The following is a 14,082-nucleotide window of genomic DNA, read 5'->3' as shown; positions in this document are numbered from 1 at the left end:
AGAGACAACTTGAACCTAGGGGCTCACTGGTCAGCCAATCACTGGCCAAAACAGTAAGCTTCAGGTCCAGTGAATGACCTTGTCTCAAAATAACAACACTAATCCTACTAAATACCAATAATGATATAGAATGCAGTAAATAGGAGGAAGATACTCAAATACCACCTCTGGCATCCACATGTGCATACCAAGATGAGTGTACAAGCACACACACACACACACACACATACACACACACACACACACACACACGCACACACGCATGCACGCACATGCATACACACACACACGCACATGCACACATACACCAAAATGCTGACTGGAAAAGATTAACTACAATTCCATAGGAGACTTTGGCGTGTGTGAAGGGTTTGTGTATACATGATCTTATCTATTCTCCAAAGACCCTTGTGAGGATTAAATATACTGTTTGCTCTTGCATGGTCTGAAATTTACAAAATAGTCAATTGTTTCTCACAAGAGTATACTTTTCAGAGAGGGGAAGTCACTCACCAAGGTGCACACAGCACATAACTGATGATCTGGGAAGCAGGGTGCAGAGTTGGAGTGACGGAGATCCCGAATTCTTTCCTTTGCAGTGAATGGCTTTACTGTTTGGAAACCATGAGATTGCTTCCCCCAAATAGCTTTAAAGCTTTAAATGACACCCCAAAACAGTCCAGTTCTTGATAAGATTCAGTTATTCCAAAGAAACACAAGCTTCTCGGGATATAATTTTGAAAACTCTTTGAGCCTGAAAGCGTTGGCTGGCCCAGTTACTCACCAGTCCTGCCCAATAGCCTAAGATCAGTTTAAAGAAAGTCAGTTTTGATAGTCTGAGTCATATTTTCAATTTCTAATAAAATTCTTACATGGCCACATACGCTGTCTCCCAACTTTGAACCTAGGGTCTCATGCTCATTTGCATGTCTGGTTTAGATCATGTCTGGGATCCCTTGAAGTCTGAAACAGAGCCTGCCATTCTGTGATGTAGTGGGAATAGATTCTTACCAAAACTAAGGCCATTTTCTCAGATACTCGGATGTAAGATTCCACGTTTGACATTGCCTGCTCACCTGCCAGACCAGAACAAAGTGGTGCAGTCTCCCTTAGTCTGACCTCACCTGCCCACTTCTCCTATGATGACTCCAAAGACATGTCCCCTGGAACCCACTTTAGCATTTTAGCTGTCTGTCAAAAGGCCAGACTCGGGAACTGCTGGTGTTCGAAGTTTCCTCATTAGAATAGTCATCTTAAGTCATGGATGGGGGAAATCAGACTGACTCTGAATAACACGAAACCAGCAAACAATCAAAAGATGTTGTAGAGCTTTTAAATGTCACTGTCCTCCAATATCAACCCACTCATACTACATGTGAAATGACAAAATGGAACTAGCTGTCCTGAAAGTTGTCACTGTCAATATGGGACAATCCCAGTACTTTTCAGAGGAAAACCATGGAGTTCCCAAGAGCTCCAATTTAATCATGTTAGACAGTCCAAATCTTTGCTCAAATTCTGTTTTCTGAGGCCCTCCTACCCAGCCCTGCCTACTCCCTCTTCTGGCTTGCTTTGCTCCCTCACACCCAGCAGCTTCTTCTAATCTACTGCATTGTTTACTATTTGTTCTGAATTAAGTTCCACAGAAGAAGGGAGTTTGCGTTGCCAGAGTTGTATTCTAGGCACATACGTGGGTCTGGCAACAGAGCAGGCATTCAACACAACTTCATTGAATGAGTGAGTATGTGGTAGGGTGTGTCCACTAAGTCCAATAAGCTAGTACTGGGGTGGGGCAAGAGCAAATTTGCTGAGGGGGCAGAAGTGACTAAGGTCCGGTCCCTCTGCTGCAGAGATGCTCACCTAGCCAGAGAGGTAACACACTTGACACTGGATGGTTGAGCAGACAGGGACAGTAAGCACGAAAGCAATGGCCCGAAGGACTGGAAGGAAGGTGTGCAAAGGTCAAATCGTGAGGCAGATGCAGGATGCAATCGCCCATGGCAAAGGAGGACGTCGTATAGGCAGCGTGGCCTCTCTGTGTGCAGAGCCAGAGGGCAATCATAAACAACTCTTTATTGCCTAAATGAGCTGTTGTTTTGCCTTTTTTTTTCCTAGCTGGTTTTAAACCTGACATCCATCTGACCAAAGAAGTATGCGATTGAGTCGTGTCTACTGTAACCCAGTGTGGAGGGGAATTTTGACAAATACCCAATTCAGCTAGTCAATCTAAATTCCTCTTCCACGTATGGCTCAAAGCCCCACTTTGAGGCCTTATCAAAATAAATAGTTTATTTAGACATCTGTGCCATTTGGACAGCGAGCCCACGGGGCAGACAAAATGAAAGAAGAGCCCAGGCTGGGCAGGATGCCTTGCAGGAAGGTGGCAAGGCTGTGCCCAGAGAATGTGCCTCTTACTTTGTCAAACTTTTTGTATTTCAAAGCCGCCCCGTGCCTTTCCAGCATTTTCCTCATGAATCTTCTTTTCCCTCTGCACACAGAATATCTTAAACACTACGTCCATTGTGCTCCGCGCAGTGGTACTGGTCCTGAAGCTGAGGGGCTGCTTGAATTCCAGGACAAGATCCTTGAGAAGAGGAAACTTGAGCCAGGATGTTTTCTCTTGCTTCTTTGAGTTCCAAGCTAAAGCAAAGGATTCCCTTTTTAACTTCCTCTCCCTGCAGTCTTGAGGGATGCCAGGATCCTCTGTAGCTCTGTGGAACAAAAATCCCACTGGAGGGAAGGCTGGGTGAGCTTTAGGGAATGGATCAAATGAGGTAGAGGATTCATCCTGAGCCTCTGGACCAGCTAAAGAGGAACCTGAGCACTCCTCAGTCATGGAAGAAGCAAAAGCTGACCGCTCCCAGCTGCCCATCGCTGTCTTCTGAGATCATGTTTAAAACCAGGGTTCAGGATGACCCACCACTTTCCTTGGAATGTATTCCTGGAATAACTGTTTGAGGGCGCCAGGTTAGAGTTGGTCTTTGGGGATTCTTGGGCCTCTCTTCCTTCTCAAGGCCTTCCTGTACGACCTTTATGACCTCCTCTTATTGTAGAGGTAAAGGCAAGATGGAACAGGCATCTATATATCATGTCCAAAGTTCCCATCTATGGAAAACACAATTGATTCCCACAGCAGGTCTGTTAAGATCTGTTATCATGCTGTGTAGGGAAGCAGAGTTGAAGTTCAAAAGACAAAATAACCTAACCAGGGGATTCAGATGAATAGGGACAGAGCTGGGATTAGATTCCAGGGCCATGGATGGCCACTGAGACCACCATTAAGCCCTAGAAAAAAGGAGCACTCCCCAGGGACAGAGCCCTAAACTCTGTTTAGACTGCCCATTTTCTTCGTAAGTTTCTTTTGCCCTGGATTTAAAGTAGGATCCAGGCCAGTAAGTAGGTAAGATTCTTAGCAAATCAGAGATGATTTCAGATGAGAGACTGTTCCAGAGTTGTGAACTGGGGGTTCAGGAAGCATAGTTAGCTTTTGTAGGAGGTGTTCAGCCCAAAGGAGAGTCCAAAGCAGAGAATTCCAGTCAGGTTGGTGGTCAGAAACATCCATGCCTCTACTGAGATAGAACCTACTAGGAGAACATGACCTCGAATAGAGACTCCACTGAGAGGATCATGTAGGCACAGGCCCTAGGACATCTGACCGTCCCCAAACACAGATGACACCTTACTTATTGGCATCACTGAGGTTGGCAAGCAGACCCAGGTTTTCCAAGCATAAACAGCACAGACACTGCCAGCCTGGCCAGCAAAAAACAGAAATTCAGCGAGAAGTGAATCTTTTTTCCACTAAGCATAGAGAGCAGGGGGCCCAGTGTGGTGAGGGACTGAAAGAGAGGCTGCTGTGTGCTGCTGATGGCTGTGTGTGGGTGATGTCATGACAGGGTGTGAGCTGCGTACAGCCTGATGCACCTGCGTCTTGGACAGTTAACTGGAGGCATCAGGAGAAAACAAGGTATTCTCAGAGATGAAGGCCATATTTCCAGGACCAGTTTAAACACTGGTGCGTCTATGCCATGGTCACAGCCAGCAAAAGCCTTCCCTTTCCAACGGGGCTCAGAGCTCATATTACTCTACCCTAGGAGGCTGTCTTGGAATCTAAGAGACCATTTAGTGTCGCATTCAGCCACACTGAGTATTGCATAATGGAGAAACTGTTCAGGGCGCCGTAGATGGGAAGCAGAATTATCCACAATGGCTGGCAAAGCCCAGAATCCCCGGCATGAGGCCCAGGTCTCTTTGCTTTGGCGAGAACTGACCTCAGGGCTGCCTGAAACAAGAAACCTTAGGCAAAGCCCACTGGTGGCTGCTCAGCAAAGGAATCACAATAGGATTTGTCATCTTAGGACTCCTTAAAGCCAGGGGGTGTCAGCCTTCCCTGAGGCAGAAAGAGAGTTTGTCAGAATCAGGGCATAATTTTCTGCTGATAAAGCCATCTGCCACCACAGAGAAGGTCCAAGAGCATCACCTCGGGTGCTGGCCGGGATTGCCACATTTTTGACACTGAGTCTTTGGCCACCTCAGACTTTTCTTCTCTAAAGCCAGATGTAGCTGTCAGGATGCGGGCTCCATGTGCCACATGTGGGGCGTCTGTATGTGTGCACTTGGCTGCTTGGAGCCGCCACAGCCCGCGGGAGAACGCTGCACTATCTGGCGCTGACCATAGCCAGGCAGCATCTGGCTCTGGAGCCAGGAGTGTCTGTAGGAATTTGTACAGCAGGCTTGCCCCCTTCTCTAGCTTTTCCGAGTTGCTTACCGATATGTCTGTCAGTGTGCCTGGTACTGTAGCTGACCTCACTGCCAGGCTTTTATTTGGGGGACATTTAATAGGAGAAATCACAATCCCTCATTTTAACGATAACACTGCCCTGTGAATGATGGAACCAGTTCTGATAAATGCCGCCTCGCTTATTTTTTATCCCCACGTAAATATCAGAATATGCTTTCACAAACTAAGATGCCGATGACCACCCAAGATGACACAACATTACGGGACCACCATCCCTTGTGCTGTCCCCTGTTGATCCAGGCACATAAATGAGTGGTGCCCAGCTCCTGACCTCCCTGAAGGAACATACTCTCAGCTTCCACTTCAAAATGGGTGGCTTGCTGCTCAGCCGGTGTTGACATAGTCTGTAGTCCTTATCACCACAGGCCTGAACTAGCTAGAGACCTAGTTCAAGAAGGTAAGCGTCTTGGATTCTTTTCTGCTAGCTGACAACAAAAGGGATTGTGTGCATTTAACAAGGAGAGACACTGCTGATTCCATTCGTTGGTTCGTGTGTATGTATTGCATGTTTACCATGTATGGGGCACTGTTCTCAGTGTTGCGACACACTCCAAACCGTAACAGCTCCTTGCTGTGAGGACCTGGTGTTTGTGTGTGGAATACAAACAACAAAGATGGATGAATGAATGGAAAAGGAGAGTGAGAAGGATGGGGAGACGTAGAGGGGATGCGTATTTAACAAATGGGCCAATGTGTTTCTGCTCCAGGTGTTTTTCAGATGAGTGAGAACAGCACAGATCATCTCAACGCTAATGATATCTTTCTCCTAAAACATGGGGCACACTGGTCCTTGTGCTCAGTGGTGACTTGACGCTTTCACTTCAGCTCCAAAGGTCTCCAATGCTTTGAGCATCCGAGGCAGCTAGATGCCCTTGGCCTTGGGCTTTCTCATCTTGCCACCTCCCTCTCAAAACACTGGTTTTTCATTTCAGTCTTGCACGAAGGAGACATACCCTGCACCACAACTCCTCTGTGGTGCATTCACCAGCTTGTGCAGTAAATGGGCAGGCCCTCACACTGCTTTGCAGATTCAGAGGCCAGAGAAAGGACGTCTGCATATGTAGAGGGGCTGATGGGAGAGAAGACTGTATTTTCCATGTTTGATTCCACTCACTGGGTCACACAGTGACTGAAGATGCCTGCTGATGGCATGGCCATTCATTGCTCAGTGAACTTCATAGTGACAGTGTTGCAAGGCTGGTTTATGGAGTGGCTTCTCCATCTGTATCACTTCTGCCTTCACTTATGGTAGGACCGAGTAGTACTGAGTTGGAATCCCCAGGAGATAGGCTTATGGGAGCATCTCCCTGCGAACTCAGCATCCCCCACCTTCGAGGTCTGCTGAATCTTAGACTGAAAATAGAATCTTAGAAAAGATGGGCTGCTGTGGCCTACCTCAAGCTTCAACTTCAAAACATTATTCCTCACCTAGCATTACCAAAGAATATGGTGACATCCTAGGAAACTAATTCCTACATTCTGGGACAGTTTTCATCCAGGAGGAGGGCTTTCCGAAGCAAGTGTAGGTTGAAATTTTTAAGGCAGATTTTACAAGTGCTCGAGACATCAGATGGCACACATCATCTCCTGGAACATAGTGGGTTCTTCTCCTTTTTAGTTACTCACCTGGCTAGTTTCACGCCAACTTGACATAAGCTACAGGCATCTGAAAGGAGGGAACCTCAGTTGAGAAGGATGTAAGTCTTTATCTTAATTAGTGATCGATGGAGGATGCTGTAACGCCAATTGTGGGTGGTGCCATCCCTACATTGATGATCCTGGGTTCTATAAGGAAGCAGGCTGAGCAAGCCATGGGAAGCAAACCAGTAAGCAGCACTCTTCCATGGCGTCTGCATCAGCTCCTGCCTCCAGATTTCCTGTTCTAGTTCCTGTCCTAACTTCCTTCATTGATGGTCTTGTTACCTGGGAGTATAAGTGAAGCAAACCCTTTCCTCCCCAAGTTGTTTCACTGTAGCAATGGTAAGCCTAACTAAGACACTTATATTTATCACTTTCCAGGTCATCCACTTTCTCTTCTGTCCTTACAAAATGACCTCCACTTCTTAGGGCCTCTGTGCTTTCCACACAGCATCTGGAATGTGTGGAAATGTCTTTGCTCTATGTCTCTCAGAGTCACTACATACTGGGAACCCCCTTGGCCGTATCGTTTGAATGATGAAGGCCCTAAAGGTGATAGCTTAGTTCCTACAAGGTCCCAAAGGGCCACCCAACCCTTCCTTCCTTGTCCTTTTCTTCTCTCCCTCTACATTCCTGTATGCCAGCCATGCCCACAGTACCACTAGCCTTTTCATGGCTCTCCCCCACCCCCACCCCCGAAGCTAGGTCTTGCTCAAGTCCCTAAGGCCTCTAGTGCTTCTTGCCTTCCCCTCCTTTGTCTCCAATAGTTATTGACATCTCAACCATTCTTTTGCACATGGTCGTAATACCTCATAGTCTTTCAGACTGTGTCATGTCTAAATGCAAGGACTTTGTTTTATATGACTGACTTCTCTAGTGCATGCACACAGCACCGTTCAGAATGTTGATTCTAAATGATTGACAGGAGACCGAACTAATCATATTCCAAAACTTAGCTGGCTCCCCCTTGCCTGAGGCTTATCCTAAAGCTGAATGCACCCTGTGGGACTCCACAGATCCCCTCAGAAAGTGTCCATAAAGCTATCAACCTCACTCCAAGCTTATAACAAGGCTAGTTGACTTAAGCTGTTTTCAGGAAACAAAGAAAAAAAATAGATCAAAAATGAAAAACATTCAACTTAAAGGAGCTGTGTCTCCTTGTCCTGTTCCCTGCCTCCCTCTCCAACCCCACCCCCATGCTCTGTTTTGCTTTTCGTGCCAATGGCTGAAGACTATAATTTTAAAAACTGAGCTGACTTTTCCAGACCCATGAAGAATGTGCGTGTGCACATGGATTTTTCCACAAGGACACTTCCTGTCTTTTGGGTTGTCTTAGCCAGTAATAGTGAAGCCAGGCAATCAGATGCATCTGTCCATTCGTCCATCCATCCATCCATCCATTCATCTCCCCAGCCCTTCCTTATTCTAATTTGTTTGCGAGGCTCAGGACAGGCCAAAGGGGATGGTTTGTGTTTCACCCTGTCAGACAGTTGTTTGATGAGGTTTGTGTTCCATTTATTCAGATGGTTTTTATGGTTCCTTTGTTGTTAAGGGAAAGACTTTGAAAGTCATAATTCTGTATCCTTATCCCTTCTGGTAGGCCTGTGCCATGTCTCAATGGCTTTCTCACAATGAGAAAGGAAATGAGTGTTTCCAGGCCGTTACTTGAGCAGTTTCTGAACATGGTTGTGGAAGAGAAAAGCTGAGTCAAAGTTCAGGGTCCATATAGTGCTGGCCTCTCCCATCTGAAAGATCTCTGTCGGTTCATTCTCTGATCAGCCCAAGTCCTCACCACAATTCTGGCCTGACCTCTCTGTGGGTGGTTATAAGACCCTGCCCCTTTCTGCTACAGACATGTCTGAGAGCCTTGGTCAGCCTACAATGTGGACACATGTCTGCATGTCATTCCATAGCACCAGGACTATGAGGTGCGAGGCTGGAGTTGGCCTTACAGGAATGTCATGGGCCTGGACCTTGAGACGTTCTTCCTAGAGACCTTCATCTAGACATCACCTCTTAGATTTTCATCCTTGCCCAACATCCTTGCATCAGTGAAAAGAGTTTGTATTTTTCCCTTGATTTATAGTAGTTTATCTTTTTAGAAAATCTTGTAAAGTGGCTCACAAATATTCTCACTTGATCCTTAGCATAACCCCAGAAGGTAGATAATTCATATACAATTTTGCGTCTACAAAGACACGGGTCAGGGGAGACCTGTGGGCTTCCCACGTCTCACAACAAATAACAGCAGGGATAGCGATTGAGCCAATCCTCCAACTTGAAGTTCAGGATTCTTCCTACTGCTTCAGCTCCCAGATTAGACAAATAAGATATTAGAGTAAATATTACTCAGGGAAGACGATACTTCAGGAATGTAGTGGTGCTTAACAAGTTATTGCTGAAGTAAATTTAACTTCTTCTGGCCGCCAAGAGAGCATCTTCATAGAACGAACCTTCCTGCAAAACATACAGAGCTGATGTGTCCTCTTTTGTTCTTTCTCATAGACCCTTCTTATGACTCTGTCAGGAGAGGAGCATGGAACAATAATATGAACTCTGGCCTCAACAAAAGTAAGTAAATAGGAAACCATTTGGGGGTGAGTCAAATGTTTCTGGAGAGCCAGAAGTTGGGGTGTGGGCGTAGGGTCATAAGACACACACTAAAAACAAGTGTTGGTCTTCATGCTGCCTGATTAGATGTCAGTGTGAATTTGCAGTGCCTGCTCAGATTTTTGAGGTCTACTTTGATTTTTTTTTTTTTTTTTTTTTTTTTGCTATATTTATGTGTACTTGGTTTTAGAACTTATAAGGTTTGAGGTTTTCTCAGAACAACTTGATATATAAAAGAAAAGTAACTCGTCTGGATTTTGATATTTCAGTCAGGACGTTGAATCTCTGGGACATATATTCTCCACATGACAAGGCTCAGTCAGGTCAATACCCCTAGCCCTAGTTAGAGAGATTAACATGAAGGATAACCTAAGGGATGTTGCGCATCACAGACATTAATTTGACCAACAGTGATCAGCCGATGATTTGTTGAAATCCACCCAGTGTCTTCCATTAAGGGGCAGTGAAAGAGAGCGATTCACTCTTCAACCAATGTGTCCATCTTACTGTCTCCGAGAAGTAAAACTGCAGGGAAATGAAGGGAATTGGGGAGATTATGTTAATAATGAGGTTGCATTGGTGCAAGCGATAACCAGGATCCCTTTCAATTATGAGTGTGCAGTGTTTGTTCACTCTGCATGCAGGACATGACGCTATGGGACTCACAAAGATAAGCCAGGCAAGGACCAGTTATTTAGGCAGGAGAGAGAAATCATGGACACACATATGTCTTCATCTGGGTTGTATTAAAGAGTTCTTGCGCACCTGCTACCGTTAGAGCTACTCAGACAGGCCATGTCTAGGGAATGTCTAGGGAACAGGAGACAGGTAAACCTGGAGAGCTAGATGTCAGGGACGACCATGGTGGTATGTCTGACAGTGAGGAACCTAGGTTTATGGAGTTTAGGATGCAGAGTAGACCAAAAGATAAGAAAGGGATAGTGAATGATAATATGGAAGTAGATTCCAGATCTTCAGTCCTAAGGAGTGCTGAAGAGTATGTGAGTCAGTTTGAAGTATGAGAGGTCCAGTTACACCGAGCCACCCATCACACAAAAAGCAGCATACATTCAAAACTGGGGAAGCCAGAGGTCAAACATGAACAGCCTTGGAGAGGCTCTCACGAAACACAGTGTGACAGGCACCAGGTGGTCTGTGCTCAAATGACACTTTCTCAGGAGAGACCTCTGTATTGCCATGTCTATTTGTGGGGGACACGTGTGTACATTTGGGGGCACAAGTATAGCCGTGTACCCATGCACATACATGGAGGCCAAAGAGAGACACTGGCTGTTCTGTTTTATCACTCTGTGCCTGGTCCCTTTGAGACACTCTCTTACTAAACCCTGGAGTTCACCATTTCTCGGCTAGCCTGACTGTCCATCAAGCCTCGGTAATCTTCTGATCTGTGCCAATCCCTCTCCGTTCCCAGGCACGTGTTAGAAGTGCACACAGACATGTCAAGTTTTTATACGGGTATGCTTGGGATCTGGGCCCATGTCCTCGTGCAGCAAACAGTCTTACCATGGAGCCATCTCGAAGCTCAAGGTCCTATATTTCAAAGGAATGGTCTAACCCCATGTCAGCAGACATTGTTCAGTGTTTTCTCTTCTGTTAAAATATAACTTCATTGCTAACTCTTCTGCCCCGAGACCAGTGCCAGCGTAGCGGTTTGATAGGTATTCAGGAATAAAATGAGTCTGTGAGTCCATGGGAGAGTGCGGTCCTGGCAGCTCATGTGCCCTCCTTCCGGGGGATATGTAACAGGAGCATCTTCTGCCACTTTTCTTGATTTCTCCACAGGTCCTCTCCTTGGAGGATCACAGACCATGGGCAAGAACACTGAGCAGCGGCCCCAGCCAGGTATGTGATTCAAATATGTAGCCTCTCACTTGTGTGTTATACTGCTGTGGAGTCAGTCAATGGTGGAGCAAGACAGTGTACAGTTGGCTGTCCATATCTGTGGGTTTTAGGCCTGGGGATTTAACCAAACACAGACCAATAATATTCAGGAAAGAATCTACATCTGCACTGACTGTGGACAGACTTGCTTTCTTTTCATTATTCCATCAACAATACAGTACGGCTCTTTGCATAGCATATGTGTCATGATGGTAATCTATGATTTAAGGAATGTGGATGGATATGACTAGATTATATGCAAATAACCCATTTTATGTAAAGGACTTGAGCAGCCACAGATTTCAGTATCCTTGACAGACCTTAGAACAAATCCCCTGTGTATCCCAAGAGGCAACTCTAGTTCACACATTGTCTCTTCTTTCCAAGAGAGTATCTGGGAATTAAGCAGCAAGTCCTGGAACCAGGGAGCGATCTGTTAAAAGGAACTTAAAACTGAAATGGTCCAACACCTTATTTTGTGGAAGAAAACAGGGGTTCTGAAGGGTGAAAGGATTTGCTGAAAGACAAGCAGAGCTGAATTTCTTTAAGTTCCAGAGCCTCCACTTCTTATCCAAGCATTTTACGCTTTACGAAACCATACAGAAATGCCTTCACCTAGTAGATACGCAGTCAAGACATAAGACCTTTTGAAGCTATGGACCTGGAGACCCTTAATAAAGAAATGACTTAGAGACTGCAGTCTATAATCCCTCGGTAGCATGACCTCTTATGATGGGATGCCCTTGTTTCTGACCCTGACCCCGCCCCTGCTCCTCCTTGCTTGCTTCAACAAACAGGAAGTTGACAACCTACCTTGACTTAATCCTTTTCTGAGCCAGAGCCCTCTGTTCAGCTACCCCTCTGGCCACTTGTCTTCTGGGGAGAGGTCCCACAGGAAGACCCTACACAGATCTGAGGAGAGCCATTGCACTCAGCTCTGCTGTCTTAATTAAGAATCTGAATTAAGATCTGAACAAGCTATTTGCTTTGGGGTGTGCAAACATGGTTCTTCATTTCCAGCCAAAATATAGAAAGAGAAATTGTAGTAAAAAGTGAAATTCAAGTGAAAACCAAGTCAGGTAGAGCAAATTTTTAAACAAGTTCCAACAACAACAACAAAATTGAATATCTACTCAAACAATTTCAGTTTCATCAAAATTTAATAAAAAATGTGGACTGAAAGGCTTCAAGAACTGTTAAATTAATTCTTTTTAATTCATTAATAATTACTATTATAATTGAAAAAAGCAGTGTGTTTTTAAAAAGGAGTGACTTCATAGCTAAAATACAAATTCTGCTTAGTGTTGACATTTTCAAGCTTAAAATCACAGAGTTTTGGTAGAAGGGAAGAGAGCCCAGCAGCCCAACCCACTCTTCATAGCTGAGAAAACAAATACCCAGAGGTTGTCCAAACCATGATTTAGTTCATGACATAGCTGGGACTAGAACCCAGGCTACCTAATGGTTTTTATAGTCCATCGGAAAACTCAGACATGCGTAATGTCTTCAGCATTAGAAAGATCTATTAATGGCTAGTAATTGCTGAGGAACCTGCTTTAAGCATGTTTAATAAGCAATCCTTCAGTTCATTCACTGCCTGGTTGAATTTAGCCAGATGCTTTCCAAACGTGTGGGCGATTTTGTTTGGGGGGTAGTGACAGCATAATCTAAAAGTTTAGAAACCAGGTATGAAGCAAGAGTGCTATTACTCGTCTACGTTGACTGGGCCATAACTTTGATCAAGGCCTCTAATCAAGCTTTCCTATGGCCCTGAGATAAAAGTAGGAACCGTTGAAGTCTCCTTCATCTTGATGCTGCTCTCAGATTATTTGCTGAGGAATGAAGTAAGCTTTTTTTTTCTTTCTAGATCCTTATCAGATCCTGGGGCCAACCAGCAGCCGCCTAGCAAACCCTGGTGAGTTAACTTGAACCTGCAAGCCTTTCCCTCCAGAGCATTCGTTATATCTGTAAGGTTACACAGAAACCTTACTCCTCGGTACGGTACAGGCACCTGTCTGGAGACTGCATGGGCTTCCTTAGTCAAATATTCAACTGTGCACAAACAAGAGGCAGGGCCTGTTCATGAGTAGCAGGGTCTGCTGCCACAAGACGTTTCTGGAGAACAAGCACCTCTGGACAGAGGTTTATGTCCATGGCAAATGACTCAGATGGAAGCTCCCCGTTAGGGAAGCTATTCTCAGTTATTCCTCATCCAGGGCTCATGGATAAATGTCCCCAAGTGTTGTGGTTTTGACTTGAGTGCTATAGTTATCCAGCCTTTGAAAAAGGAAGTGCAAGCATCCCAAGAGAGTTGCACACACAATGAACGTGACAAGATGTGAAGGATTCACTATTAAAAATAACTCTCGGATGTGTTCTTCTAAACCCAAACCATGGAGATGGGGAGCTCAAGGCAACAAAAGCCAGGCCCACGTGCCTGCTGCACCTGCAGTGCTACAAGCTCGCTGGGCCTCCTCCCTAACCTTTAGCTAAACCATTCCTGCCCAGAAGATAAAAAGCCATCCAGCATCCAGCCCCTCCCGTTGCCTCTGCCCATGCGGAACTGAACACTAAGAGCCGTGCACTTTTCTGGAAAACAGCCCAGCTTAGTGAACCCCAATTCTATGAGGTGCCTTCTCTCTGCTCTACCCCACAGCCACCCCCCAAGAGGTTCTTGGATACTTGACACTCTTTAAGGCCAATGTTGAATAGTTTGAGGGATTTCAGCACTAAATGGAGATTAGATAGTGACTCAGGTCTAGGTAGAAAGGTCTAAGGGGAGGGTCAAAAATCTTAACAAAAGGATGTGGAAAGTTGGCTTCCCTGAGATCCTAAGAGCTTGGGACAAAGCCAGCATTCACCACAACCATCCTTTGGGACAATCTGTCTTAAGATCTAACCTTGCTTACTACGCTCATTTTGGCGGCGGCAGTAGAGTAACAGTATATACTGTACCCTTTTTTTAAGATTTATTTATTTTATTTACGTGAGTACACTGTATCTGTCTTCAGACACACCAGAAGAGGGCATCAGATCCTATTATAGATGGTTGTGAGCCACCATGTGGTTGCTGGGAATTAAACTGAGGACCTCTGGAAGAGCAGTCAGTGCTCTTAACCGCTGAGCCTTCT

General features: G+C 45.4%; 1 protein-coding gene across 4 annotated transcripts in view; it reads left to right on the top strand.

Moving 5' to 3' along the window:
• Positions 1-14,082, top strand: part of Fli1 (Friend leukemia integration 1) — a 121,229-nt gene that overhangs the window by 104,515 nt on the left and 2,632 nt on the right. For all 4 annotated transcript variants that reach the window (XM_006510008.3, XM_006510009.3, NM_008026.5 and 1 more), the window contains exons 6-8: positions 8,945-9,010; positions 10,853-10,912; positions 12,819-12,866. In XM_006510008.3, the coding sequence (XP_006510071.1) occupies positions 8,945-9,010; positions 10,853-10,912; positions 12,819-12,866 (174 nt within the window). The remainder of the gene's footprint in view (positions 1-8,944; positions 9,011-10,852; positions 10,913-12,818; positions 12,867-14,082) is intronic.

The sequence above is a fragment of the Mus musculus genome, chromosome 9 (assembly GCF_000001635.26).
Source record: "Mus musculus strain C57BL/6J chromosome 9, GRCm38.p6 C57BL/6J".
Classification (NCBI taxonomy): domain Eukaryota; kingdom Metazoa; phylum Chordata; class Mammalia; order Rodentia; family Muridae; genus Mus; species Mus musculus.
This window is presented reverse-complemented; position numbering and strand designations above follow the sequence as displayed.